Source organism: Chrysemys picta, chromosome 6 (assembly GCF_011386835.1).
Source record: "Chrysemys picta bellii isolate R12L10 chromosome 6, ASM1138683v2, whole genome shotgun sequence".
In the NCBI taxonomy this organism is placed as follows: Eukaryota; Metazoa; Chordata; order Testudines; family Emydidae; genus Chrysemys; species Chrysemys picta.
This window is the reverse complement of record NC_088796.1, coordinates 4,805,415-4,819,267: the sequence shown is the minus strand read 5'-3', so window position 1 is coordinate 4,819,267 and position 13,853 is coordinate 4,805,415. Positions and strand designations below refer to the sequence as shown.

Below are 13,853 nucleotides of genomic sequence, written 5' to 3'. Positions count from 1 at the left end.
CAGACTTCAAAGAGAAGAGCCCAGGTGTGGTGGAAGATGCTGGCGTGTGGTATGGGCTATCCTGGTGGATTAGAGGATGTGGGATTTTAAGGACTATATACACTGGGTGTGAGAAATGGACTATGTTTGGGACTCTTATTATGAAGTATTTGAACGTATTTTGGTAACAAACTGGCCCCAAAGAGGAGGGTTCTTGAGGCAAGAAAACTAGTGTAGAACTACTCTGAGTCTGAGGGAGGGAAACTGAGGCAGGTGCACCTGTTCTACTGCAGCCTGCTGCTGGAGGGTGCCCCACATGGATCTGCCTTATTACAAGCCCTTACTTGGGAACATGCTCCACCATAGGTCAGACACGTTGCCTTTCAGAGCACGAATTTTACACCGGTGTAAGTGACAGGAAAATCAGGCCCCGTGTGTGTTTTCCACACGTCCTAATCATTTTGTGTGCTGGTGGCGGTGATGGTGTTAGGGAAGGTGTTACCATTTCCAGCACCACCTAATCCAACGTTGTGATGGAAGACTAATCTGTTCCCAACAAAGAATGCATCTAGTGGTGTTGGGGTTTTTTTTTGGTTCCATATTGTTACTGACTATGAAGCAGCAGAGAATTTGGCATAATCTTCAGATATTAATTTGAGCCTGTTGTACTGGCAGTCGGAAGATCTTGTTCTACCCAGGGGTCGGCAACCTTTCAGAAGTGGGGTGCCGAGTCTTCATTTATTCACTCTAATTTAAGGTTTCACGTGCCAGTAATACATTTTAACGTTTTTAGAAGGTCTTTTTCTGTAAGTCTATAATATAGAACTAAACTATTGTTGTATGTAAAGTAAATAAGGTTTTTAAAATGTATAAGAAGCTTCATTTAAAATTAAACTAAAATGCAGAGCCCCCCTGGACTGGTGGCCAGAACCTGGGCAGTGTGAGTGCCACTGAAAATCAGCTCGCGTGCCGCCTTTGGCACCCGTGCTATAGGTTGCCTATTCCTGTTCTACCCTATAAACTGAGCATGAGGGAAGAGAAAGCCACTGACAGTGCTTGCGTTAGGGAAAAATGGTGACAGGATGCACTCTGAAAGGGATAGAGTCCCCCAACTTTTACTTCACAGGTTTCAATTGACAACACTGATTAACAGGCCCATGGATTTGATCCAAAACTCACTGTAGTCAGCGGAAAGATCCTTTGGAATCAGACCTAAATCCCTCCAATTGGAACATTCCTTGAAATTTGAACGTTCCTTGAAACACACCTGATTTTTCCCTCCCCTGCTTGCCCGCCCCACCCTGGCCCCCCATATTGTTTATTTGTGGTCCTGCATACCGTGAGGCCTAGCCAGCAGTCTCAGGTTCCTGTTGGCTTGGAACCTGCAGTGAAAACAAATGTGAATAACAAATACACATACAACCTGTTTTATCCACATACAACCTGGTCCGCGTTACCATCTACAGGCAAAGATTGTTCCCGATAAAATCATTAATCTGTCCAGATTTGATTTTTTTATCTTCTTCCTCTGTAGGAACGAGCATACAAGCCGATAAGCTATGTGGACCAACTGGCCATTCACTTCTCCTTAGATGGGAACCTGTTACTCAGAGACTCAGATGAAGGCAGACGGCAGGGTGCCAAAATAGGCTTGGAACCAGGTAGGTTTATGGGACACTGATTCAGTAAGTGCTGGTGTAGCTTACTCTGTGTGTGACAGTGAGCACGCTGCAATCTGAGGCCCGGGAATGGAGCAGCACTTATTTCTGCTAGCAGTCTTCTTTGCAGAGAAATACTGTTTATAACACAAATTGTGTATTTGCCACTTCTGACAATCTGCAAGCCAGGTGTGCACTAATACAAGGAGCTAAGTTTTCAGAAGCACTCTAGGGGATTTAGACAATCTTCCACTAAAATTAATAAGAGATACGTGTCTAAGCCCTTACGCCTTGTCTACACTACACCGTTTTGTTAGCAAAAACTGCCGTTTGCTGACCAAACAGTGGAGGTGAGCACACTACAAAGCTACTTTTGGTGGCAAAACTCTGGTGTTTTGTGGACAAAATAAAACCTCCTCAACGAGAGGCATAAAGCTTTTTGTGGCAAATTTAAAGCAACAAAGCCGTCAGTGTAGACACAGCCGTTCGTTATGTCAACATAACTGGCCTCCCCCAGTATCCCACAATGCCCACCGTGACCGCTCTGCTCGCTATTTTGAACTCTGCTGCCCTGCATCTAGCTACACAGGCACGTGCCCCTCCCCTTTTAAAGCTCCAGGAAGCTTTGACATTCCTCAGCATGGAGAGCTCACAGAGCTGAGGAGGCTGTCAGAGAACTAGGGAGGGAATCACAGAACCATTAATGTGGAATGTTGTTCTCCCCCCTCCCCGCTTGCTGGGGGCAGGGGAAGGGGTGGAGAGACTGCTCAAACTACTGTCTGAACTTAAAGAGATAGCATGCTGACACACTCTCCCCCAACACACACGTCCCCAACACATGTTGTGTTTCTGTCTCTTCCCCTCACTCATGCTCCCTGTCACACACACTGCCCACCACACACACTTCAGTTGAAAAGCAGTTGGCGATCTAGTAGGATGCCCATGGAATGATGGGATTGAGAAACCTGCATCATGTGATGCTGTACCTGCCCCCTGAGGCATTGCAAAAGCACCCTGCGGCCAGTTGCACAGTGGGATAGCTACCCACAGTGCACTGCTCTCTGTGTTGATGCAAGAGCTGCTAGTGTGGACGTGCTCTGCCGACACAAGGAGCATAGTGTGGACATGCAACAGCAGTTTAATTACAGCACTTTAAGCATAACTTTTGTCGACAAAACTCTGTAGTGTAGACATAGCCTTAGATTGCTTTGAAAATCTCATTCACTGAGTTAGAGTGGTACCATAATTCAGAGTCTCGAAAAGTATGCCACCAAGTAATTCTGCATTCATGTTCCATGTGGGCAATGGAATCTTTTAGGGAATCTTTTTAGCAGAGGACTGCTGATGGTCAGAATTAACTGAAAGACTAGAACTGGCCATGGATATGTGCCCTTCTAATGTGGCAGCTGCCAGGCCCAAGGGCGCTATCTTGTGAGCTCCTGAGAATCTTAGTTACCTGTGGTTCTCTGGGGTTTATGCTCCTTTCTTTGCATCAGTGTTGAAATCTCTACCAGGATTTAGAGTAAATCTATATGTAAATGGAATCCTCAATGCCATGAGTGTGTTCATTCCCGCAGCTGATAGCAGCACATTCTTGCCGCCAAGTTAAAGAAGTATGGGCTGGATGAATGGACTGTAAGGTGGATAGAAAGCTGGCTAGATCGTCGGGCTCAACAGGTAGTGATCAATGGCTCCATGTCTAGTTGGCAGCCGGTTTCAAGCGGAGTGCCCCAAGGGTCGGTCCTGGGGCCGGTTTTGTTTAATATCTTTATTAATGATCTGGAGGATGGTGTGGACTGCACTCTCAGCAAGTTTGCAGATGACACTAAACTAGGAGGCGTGGTAGATACAGTAGAGGGTAGGGATCGGATACAGAGGGACCTAGACAAATTAGAGGATTGGGCCGAAAAAAACCTGATGAGGTTCAACAAGGACAAGTGCAGAGTCCTGCACTTAGGACGGAAGAATCCCATGCACTGCTACAGACTAGGGACCGAATGGCTAGGTAGCAGTTCTGCAGAAAAGGACCTAGGGGTCACAGTGGACGAGAAGCTGGATATGAGTCAACAGTGTGCTCTTGTTGCCAAGAAGGCTAACGGCATTTTGGGCTGTATAAGTAGGGGCATTGCCAGCAGATCGAGGAACGTGATCGTTCCCCTTTATTCGACATTGGTGAGGCCTCATCTGGAATACTGTGTCCAGTTTTGGGCCCCACACTACAAGAAGGATGTGGAAAAATTGGAAAGAGTCCAGCGGAGGGCAACAAAAATGATTAGGGGTCTGGAGCACATGACTTATGAGGAGAGGCTGAGGGAACTGGGATTGTTTAGTCTCCAGAAGAGAAGAATGAGGGGGGATTTGATAGCAGCCTTCAACTACCTGAAGGGGGGTTCCAAAGAGGATGGAGCTCGGCTGTTCTCAGTGGTGGCAGATGACAGAACAAGGAGCAATGGTCTCAAGTTGCAGTGGGGGAGGTCCAGGTTGGATATCAGGAAAAACTATTTCACTAGGAGGGTGGTGAAACACTGGAATGCGTTACCTAGGGAGGTGGTGGAGTCTCCTTCCTTGGAGGTTTTTAAGGCCCGGCTTGACAAAGCCCTGGCTGGGATGATTTAGCTGGGAATTGGTCCTGCTTTGAGCAGGGGGTTGGACTAGATGACCTCTTGAGGTCCCTTCCAACTCTGATATTCTATGATTCTATGATTCGGGATGTCAAATTAGGCTGTAGGAGTCTGTTTGGAAGAGGAATAGGTTGTTGGATGGATAGACTTGGTCTCCACCATGGTCTCCACAACCAGTGAGAGTTCAGATGGATAGAGCTAGATACCTGGACTAAGACATGCTTCTCTAACATGCTTATTAGTTTTTTTCCTGTCCACACATGACCCATATTAACATAATTTGGCCACAGCCATTCTTCACAGCCATGTTTAAACATAGTCATTTTTGTAGAGTAGAGAAAGTGTTTCCTAAAAAGGATGCAGCCCAAATGAGAGAGCTGAGTGAGATGTGATCTGAATTCAGCCAGGGAATTGGAACCGCTGCAACCTCTTTCTAGCAGTGGCCCTGACTCTCTCTGTGGCTTTGAACGAGCCAACTCGCCTCATTAGGTCAGTCCTCTGTAAACTGGGGACGGTAATACTGACTTACTTGGCTGGCAGGGTACTGTGATGACTAATAAGCTAGGGTTTGTAGAGTGTTTCGGAGATGAAAGGATGTACAGGTCTGTCGCATCTTAGGCGCATTTAACATGTGCGATTTCAGCTTTACGCGGTCGGCAAAAACAAAAAAGAGAAAAATAACAATTTAAATCCTGTTTCTGTAGTGCGGGTGATTCCGCCCGCCATTACACTCACTGTAATTTTGACCATACGCGATTTTCGCTTTAGGCGCTGACTGTGGAACGTAACCCCAGCGTAAGATGAGACAGATCTGTAGTATCTTTGTATTCAAATTGTGGAAGATGGAAAGTGTCTGCAACACATAAAGGTGTCTATTAGCCAGAGATGATTAACATACCTGTGTTGTTGTCAGAACTGGCTCCTGTTGAGTCCACCGTGATAGAAGTTGAAGAGACAGAGGTTAAAGAAGAAGGAAGCAAAGAAGATATTCCGGTAATGCTTCACAGCCAACTGCGAGCCGTCAATATCCTTTTAAATCTTCCATTCTAAGCTCATTTTGTACATGTCTTTTGGCGTAAGCAGCATCGCCAGAGGGAACTCCAGGCTTGCTTACTTTCTCTCTGATGCAACCTACGTGTATTCTGCAAGGTGGTCTGCAGCCAACCTATTCTTTAATATGGAGGTGCTGCCCATGGAGATGAAAGTTGCCTGCATACCATGCTTTATCTTGAGCCAGATGCTCCATCCAGATGAAGCATGGTTTGCTGGGACACGTCTGTGGACAGCTCTTCTGTATTCAAGCTGGAAAGCAGTTGTAATCGGTTCCATTTTGTACATGTGAAGCCTGGCCCCTGGGTTACTAGCCAATTGCTGATGTGAATCAGAGCTGAGCAAAGTTTGGAGGCCACTGTTTTCTACTACTACAATACTTATTTGTTTCATCCATTTATAAGGTGCCTGTGGCAAGGCATCTAAGTGCTGTGCAATGAAAAATAATACAAATTAATACAAATAAAATGACATAAGAACCAGACAGCCATATAAAATACAGGCCAAATCCCGCAAGAGTCAAGTAAACAACGTGCAACAGGATCATTTCCTAGCTTCCGGAGAGAAACAGAAACAGTGTAACTGAGGCAAAAGCAAAGCATGAAGGTGTGAAAGGATCGAACATAAGACAGCTGAAATAACCGAGATTGGTGGCGTGACCTAAAGGCAGCTAGTGAAGAAGGGACAATACAGTAGGAAGTTCAGTCCTTGCCCAGTCAGTATTGAACATAGGAATCAAGAGCAAACTAATTTCAGGTGACTTTAAATGCCTGAGAGAGGGGGATACAGGCAATTATGGAAGTACTAGGAAGCCAGGATTATAAAGAGCTAAATATATGAGATCAAAGGCCTTTGAACTATGTCACTGGGTATCCAATAGCCAGTGCCGATCACAAGGAGTGGCTGTAACTAACTCACTCTATTCTATTCAAAAGAGCACGCGAGTAGTCACTTTCTGCAACTGTTAAAACCTCTAGATCAGTTTCAGATGGATCCTAATTAGGAGAGCATTACAGTAGCCCACCTTAGATTTGACAAATCCATGAGGATCATGGAGATGTCCATAGGTAGGAGAATTGTGTGGACTTTTCCAAATGAGTTAGTGGTGGTAACAGCCACATTCAACCATTCTTGCAACTTGGATCTCTGTGCTTAGAGTGGCTGAGGGTGATCTCCAAATCCCACACCCATCTCACCAATGGTGGCCCTCGACCCTGAGTAACAGGTTACCTCTGCTAAGCACCAGATGTCCAGCAGTCCAAGGGATAGGCATTTTGAAGTTGAAGAAAGATCTCTGATCCACTTCAGTTCTCAATTAAGCATTGCTTTATTCTTCTCTAGGCTGTATCAGCAGAGGAAGCAGGTGAAGGGGAAGAACCTCCTCCCCATTCGAGGAAGGAACAGAAGCTCACCAACCAGTTCAACTTTTGTGAGAGAGCTTCACAGACTTTCAACAACCCCGTGCGGGTATGCTGCCACTGCTCTCTTTCGATGATACACAAGCATGTGTTAGTAAAATCCTTCCTTTGTGACTGGAGTCCAGAATGCTTATCTGTGTGTCATCTTCTGCAATCACTGCTAATATTAGTGGGGAAAAGAACCTTAACTAGTCATACCTAAATCATTTGGGATGGGGAAAATGATGACACAGAGTAATGTTCACCAGATGGATTCTCTTATGTTCTGTCAGAGGGGTCTGGGACCTTTGAAAATCTAGGTAGTGAAATTTCAGCCTCACACACATGCTTGGGTGTAACATTTTTGTACTTGTTTCCCTAATACCAGAAAAGGAAGGATGGTCCAGTAGTTTTGGCACTAGCCTAGGACTTGGGAGATCTGGGTTCATGTCCCTTTTACCCCACAGACTTCCTGTGTGACCTTGTGCCTTGATTTTTCATTTGTAAACTAGGGATAGAAAAGCACTTCCCTCCTTGCTGGTGTGTTGGGGGAGCTAAATACATTAAAGTTGGTGAGGTGCTCAGAAACTTTGCTAATGCAAGCTATTTAAGAATGATAGATGTTCTCTGTCGCTGCTTTACATAAGCTCTATGCACAGTGCATGTGTTTGCTCTTGCCATGACAGAAGATCAATATGGATTTGAGTCCTAAGGTTCCGAAATGCCTTTTGTGCTGAGGCCACAGTCTTTCCCAATGGGTGTGTCTCTAAGGGTATGTCCAGCTCAGATAGACGTATGCATGCAAACTTTGACTGGTAGTGCACTAAAGTAGAAGTGTAGTTTTAAAAACAAAACAAAAACCATAGCCATGGTGGGCAGGCAGAATGCACTAGATGCCTGAGTAGATGCTCAGGTGGGACTGTGCTCCGGGTGGTAAACCCATCCCACCGCCTGTGCTGTTGTGCTAAAAAGAGAAGTGTAGCCGCACTAGCTCAATCACAGCTAGCCTGTGTATGTCTACCTGAGCTGGAAATTACACCTCCAGCTTGCGTGTAGATGGCCCACAGAACCCTTCCTAGCTGATCACCGTGCATGTGGTGTTTGACCCACGAGGAGGTCAATCCAAACTTTCCTATGAGTCCAAGATACTTGTTGCAGGGAGAAATTTCCCTCCCTTTCCCTGCAGTCCCCCAGCCCAAGTATCCATCCCTTCTTCAAAGAGCCAGAGTTCCTGCAGCCTTTCCAGCTAAGGTGTGTTCCCTTTAGATCTCATTGGTCTCCCAACCTGGCCTAGCCAATGAGAAAAATCAAGGGGCTGCAGGAATTAGTGCTGATGATTTGGGTCGTGCTCTTTCCTCGGAGTCAGTACTGAACTGATGTTCTAGGACAGTGCTAAGGGGTCCTGCGATGCTGGATAATGCTGCCTTTTAAAAGCAATGTCACCCCAAGCTCCTGACCACTTGTGGTTATTGAAGATCTCATGACATGTTTTAAAAGAGGAGGGGTATTCACTCTTGTGTCTTGGCTCACTTGAGTAATTGTATTCTCCTGAACTAAAATGCCCCTGTAGTTTTACATGAACACAGAATTCTTTACTTTTTGTTTTAGAACCAAATTCTGTTCTCAGCTCTGTATGTGGAGTTCCATAGATGATAATGGGATTTGCTTGGGTATTTAAAAGCAATATGTGGCCCTTAAGCCATTGTGTAATGTTGCTGTTAAAGATGTGCCACATTCCCTCCCAGAGCCTGCTTCACCTCAGAGGTCAGTGAAGTGATATATATATATAAATATATGGAGTTGCTCAAAGATTTTCCGACTGAACAGTTTTCCTCCAGAAAATGTTGATTTGATGAAATTGAAATGTTTCATGGGAACGTACCAATTTCATTGAAATGTTTCATGGGGGAATTATCACAACATTTTGTTTTGACTTTATATTTTGTCATTTATAATATAAAAATACAAAGGTTGAAACACTTCAACTTTTATGAAATATAATATAATAGCCAAAATGAGAAAGTTGGAATGAAATGCTTTGACCTCAACAACATATTTGTAAGGTCAAAATGAAAAATTTCAGACTATTTAATTTTGTAAAAATTTCCAAGATTTTGACTTTTCATCCCAATTGGGACAAAACCAAACGTCAAAATCTTGGAATCTCCCACAGAATGGAAAGTCCGTGTTCTACCTAGCTCTTTCTCTAGTGTTGGAATCCTCATTTAGTAACATTTCTATAGTACTTTGGGATCCATTTGGATGACAGTTGCTACACAAATGCAATACCATGATCACTCCCCCTGCTTGGTAAATGAAAAACTCTAGGCTGCTTCCACAGCTGGACTCTTCTAGGGGACAAAGCTTCTACTAAAGGAGATGAGGATTTTCATGACTGTAGTCACTTGTAGATTCACTTTCGTTTATATTATTTTTCAGGAAAGAGCATGTCAAATGGAGCCTCCACCTAGAGCAACCTTTTCTGCCACTGCTAATCAGGTAAACCCTTTTCCTTTTGTTGTATGCAGTGTCAGTCCCAGGATATCAAGTTGGTCCAATAAAAGATAGTAACTCCCCCACCTTGTCCCTTTTCCTTTTTGTAAGTTTTTACGGTATCTTTACGGGAGTGGGATAAGGGACTGGAGAGGAAAACGTGGTGATGTAAGTAATCCTGTATGTGTTTTTAACAATGGAAGGCACTCAGATACTAAGGTCTTGGTTCCAGACCTGGACCCACCACCGAACAGAATAGAATTTTTAATATACCTGAGTATGGCACTGTAATAGGAAACAAAATGAGGTTATGAGGGGCCCAATGCGGGTTGCCCCCAACTGAAGACAAATTGAGAGAGGTTAGGCTAGGCTGGACGTGTCCATTGGAGACCTGAGAGCTGCACTGTGAGGCTGGCCCTTGCAATGATCTCAGGTGGAAGATGACCAAGGTGGGAGGCCAAAGACATGGTACATGGACTAGATATCAGCAGACCTTAAAGAGACCAATTTGCACAACAGCCAGGCATATGTTTATGAGTTTTGGAAGAAGGCTGTAGAAATTGCTGATACCAGATAGGGAAGTGGCAAGAAAAAAGAAGTGTGGCACTGCTAACCAAGGCTCTCATCCCCTGCATTATTCCTAAAGAGTGAAGAACTATTCTCCCGAAGAGCATGTCTCAGAGGTTCTATGTCCAACTAGTTATCACCCCACTTATTAACTATGAGCCAGCCTGGCCAACCTCCCCTCCAGGAAGTCTGAAAGGAACATCTAGTGTATGGAACCGCCAAAGATTTGCTTCCTATTCTGGGGAGTTTTCCATGGAGTTTACAAATATTTACAAAGTGCAAGATTGTGTGGGTTTTTTTCCATCCATTGTCTAAACCATCTAGGAGAGGAAGCAACAATTTTGTAATGCCTGGAGTCAAATGTAGTAAGAAATGCAGTAAAAAAACACGGCGGGCCAGATTTGCAGTCTGTGTAAATTGACATAGCGTCATTATAGGTGATGGGGGTACACCAATTTACACCAAGTGAAGAGCTGTCCCCAATTCGTTGTACGGAATTTTCTGTCTCTTTAAAAAGCATTTTGAAAAAAATAAATATTAAGCTAATGCTTTTTACACCTGAAATTCACCAATGCTTTCGCGGAGTATGGAATCCAGCCAGTTTCACTGATTGTTTCCTAGAAGCTTAATGGTCTATTTGTGATTGTTACTGATATCTGACAATTGGCCCAGTCTGTGCTGATTTGTCCATTGTACTGGAGACACAACAGTGCACAGGACAAAGTATTAATTTAACTACATTAACTGAAAAAACCTCTAATGTAGCAGTATGGTATGGGGAAGGGAAAATGCACCTTTGTTATGCTGAAAAACATTGCCCCAGATTTTTCCTTATCTGGAGATCAGAGCATATAATTAGCATGATGTACAAAGTGCTCATCTGTCACAGGCTGGAGGAGTTCTCTTCTGACCATTTTCTGATAATGCGACTGCTTGGGAGATTGAGAGAACAGAACTGTCAAATGAATCAAACCACAGCTGAGATTTTAGATTAAGATGCTGAAAATTAGGGGGAAAAGTTTCTGCTTAATTTTTCTAACCTCTTGTGAAAGGAAATGGATTTGAACTACTCACTTTCTCAGTTCTTCTTTCTTCCCTTTGCTCTCTATCCTCTCCTAGCTCGTCTCTCTTAGCTATTCCTTTTTTCCCCCTCTCCTGCTCTTGCCTGCACGTGACTTTCTATACAACCCCAAAGATTTGGAATATCCTTCAACTTCTTCCCCACCTTATAGTCCATTCATCCAGCCCATACTTTAACTTGCTGGCAAGAATACTGTGGGAGACCATATCAAAAGCGTTGCTAAAGTCAAGGAATAACTCGTCCACTGCTTTGCCCTCATCCACAGAGCCAGTTATCTCATCATAGAAGGCAATTAGGTTAGTCAGGCATGACTTGCTCTTGGTGAATCCATGCTGACTGTTCCTGATCACTTTCCTCTCCTCAAAGTGCTTCAAAATTGATTCCTTGAGGACGTGCACCATGATTTTTCCAGGGACTGAGGTGAGGCTGACTGGCCTGTAGTTGCCTGGATCCTCCTCCTTCGCTTTTTTTAAAGATGAGCACTACATTAGCCTTTTTCCAGTCATCCGGGACCTCCCCCGATCACCATGAGTTTTCAAAGATAATGGCTAATGGCTCTGCAATCTCATCCGCCAACTCCTTTAGCATCTGGCCTCATGGACTTGTGCTCGTCCAGCCTTTCTAAATAGTCCTGAACCACTTCTTTCTCCACAGAGGGCTGGTCACCTGCTCCCCATATTGTGCTGCCCAGTGCTGTAGTCTGGGAGCTGATCTTGTTCGTGAAGACAGAGGCAACAAAAGCATTGAGTACATTAACTTTTTCCACATCCTCTGTCACTAGCTTGCCTCCCCCATTCAGTAAGGGGCCCACACTTTCCTTGATTTTCTTCTTGTTGCTAACATACCTGAAGAAACCCTTCTTGTTACTCTTAACATCTCTTGGTAACTGCAACTCCAAGTGTGATTTGGCCTTCCTGATTTCACTCCTGCATGCCTGAGCAATATTTTTATACTTCTCCCTGGTCATTTGTCCAATCTTCCACTTCTTGTAAGCTTCTTTTTTGTGTTTAAGATCAGCAAGGATTTCACTGTTAAGCCAAGCTGGTCGCCTGCCATATTTACTATTCTTTCTACACACCGTGATGGTTTGTTTCTGCAACCTCAATAAGGATTCTTTAATATACAGCCAGCTCTCCTGGACTCCTTTCCCATGTTATTCTCCCAGGGGATCCTGCCCATCAGTTCCCTGAGGGAGTCAAAGTCTGCTTTTCTGAAGTCTAGGGTCCGTATTCTGCTGCTCTCCTTTCTTCCTTTTGTCAGGATTCTGAACGCGACCATCTCATGGTCACTGCCTCCCAGGTTCCCATCCACTTTTGCTTCCCCTACTAATTCTTCCCGGTTTGTGAGCAGCTGGTCAAGAAGAGCTCTGCCCCTAGTTGGTTCCTCCAGGAAATTGTCCCCTACACTTTCCAAAAACTTCCTGGATTGTCTATGCACTGCTGTATTGCTCTCCCAGCAGATATTGGGGTGATTGAAGTCTCCCATGAGAGCCAGGGCCTGTGATCTAGTAACTTCTGTTAGTTGCCTGGGGAAGCAGGGCTTTAAAAATCCTGGGGTTCAATCCTGCAGTCTGTATACAGGCAAAATACCCATTGACTTCAACCTCATTTCAGTGGAAGTGTTTCTGGGGTAAAGACTGTGGTATCTTTTGAACGTGTTGATGTCTGGCATACTGGTCTGTTTGTTTGCTGGAGTGCAGTGAAGTTGCCTGTTAGATTAGACAGGAAGTCCTGACTCTTGTTCTGTCTCTCTCAGTGGGAGATCTATGATGCCTATGTGGAGGAGCTTCAGAAACTGGAAAAGTCGAAGGAGAAAGAGAAGCAAAAACCCCTGGTTGCAAAGAAAGAAGACAAGCCAAGGGGGAGAAAGTTAACCTCTCTAGAGTCTCAGGTACATGCCATATGTGTAATTCATGATTCTGGTCAGAGCTGGCAGGGTGCATTTATAACTCCAACCTGGCTAAATGTTAGCAGCTCAAACTTGCCAGGGTGTTAGCCATCTCTGACAGCAAATAGTGACGCAATGAGAAATTCAGAAATTGATTTTGCAAATGCACAGTGTGAAATTTCCATTTTCAAGTTGCTGTACTTTTTACGGGAATGTAAAAAATGCCCAACCAGAACATGGATGTGAATTCTGTTCTGGGAGTGAGGTTTGTACCTCCGTGTTACTGTGCAGTTCCGTCATTGTGTATGTTGTTTGACGATGCAAATGTGGAAGAACAGGATGAAACCAGTAGAAATATTCGTTGAGATTTGCAAACCATTTTAAAGGGATTTGGGAAGTCACTCGGGTGCTCTTGAAAATGCTACCTGTTGTCCATTAAAGTTACATTACATCCTTGGGGTTTTTTAATTTAATATTTTTGTATTGTTAAAAATATACACCTACATTTTCAAACCTGACTACTGATTTGAGTTGCCTCCATTTGGGGGGATTGAACTTGAGCTCCATTATTTATTTAAATGTAGAATTATAGAAGAGAGGCCTACCCAAAGCCTTGTCTAAACTCTATAGTGCCACTGTGGCACTTCAGTGTAGACGCTACCTACGCCGATGGGAGGGATTCTTCTGTTATCATAGGTAATCCACCTCCCCAAGAAGCGGTAGCTAAGTCTGTCTACATGGAGATTTAGATCAGTTTACCTACACCGCTCAGGGGTGTGGATTTTTCAGACCCCTGACTGATGTAGTTAAACCAATCTAATTTTCTAGCACACTCACTAATTATACAATAGATTAAAATCCCAGCAGCAGCAAAATGATCATTCCAATGGGAGCGCAGCCAGGCAGCTACCTATTATCGACCCTGTTATCATTAGGGGAAGCATAACCTCAGCCCTCTCTGAAACCTGGTCAGACAGATGTATTTTGCAGCGTCCCCAGAGAGTCGCCACATTTGGGCTGTTTCAGACCTCAGGGAGCAAGTTCCAGAATCCCGGAGCCCTCGCAGAGAATGCCCTTCCCGCCGCCCCTTCTCTTTTATAACAAAGGAGATCCAGCTCAA

At 44.4% G+C, this 13,853-nt stretch overlaps 1 protein-coding gene across 1 annotated transcript in view; it reads left to right on the top strand.

Annotated features, from left to right (window-relative positions):
• DNAI1 (dynein axonemal intermediate chain 1) overlaps positions 1-13,853 on the top strand; it is a 297,103-nt gene that overhangs the window by 37,452 nt on the left and 245,798 nt on the right. Inside the window, exons 5-9 of the mRNA XM_065598665.1 lie at positions 1,514-1,640; positions 5,172-5,251; positions 6,650-6,775; positions 9,145-9,204; positions 12,602-12,736. Of these exons, the coding sequence (XP_065454737.1) occupies positions 1,514-1,640; positions 5,172-5,251; positions 6,650-6,775; positions 9,145-9,204; positions 12,602-12,736 (528 nt within the window). The remainder of the gene's footprint in view (positions 1-1,513; positions 1,641-5,171; positions 5,252-6,649; positions 6,776-9,144; positions 9,205-12,601; positions 12,737-13,853) is intronic.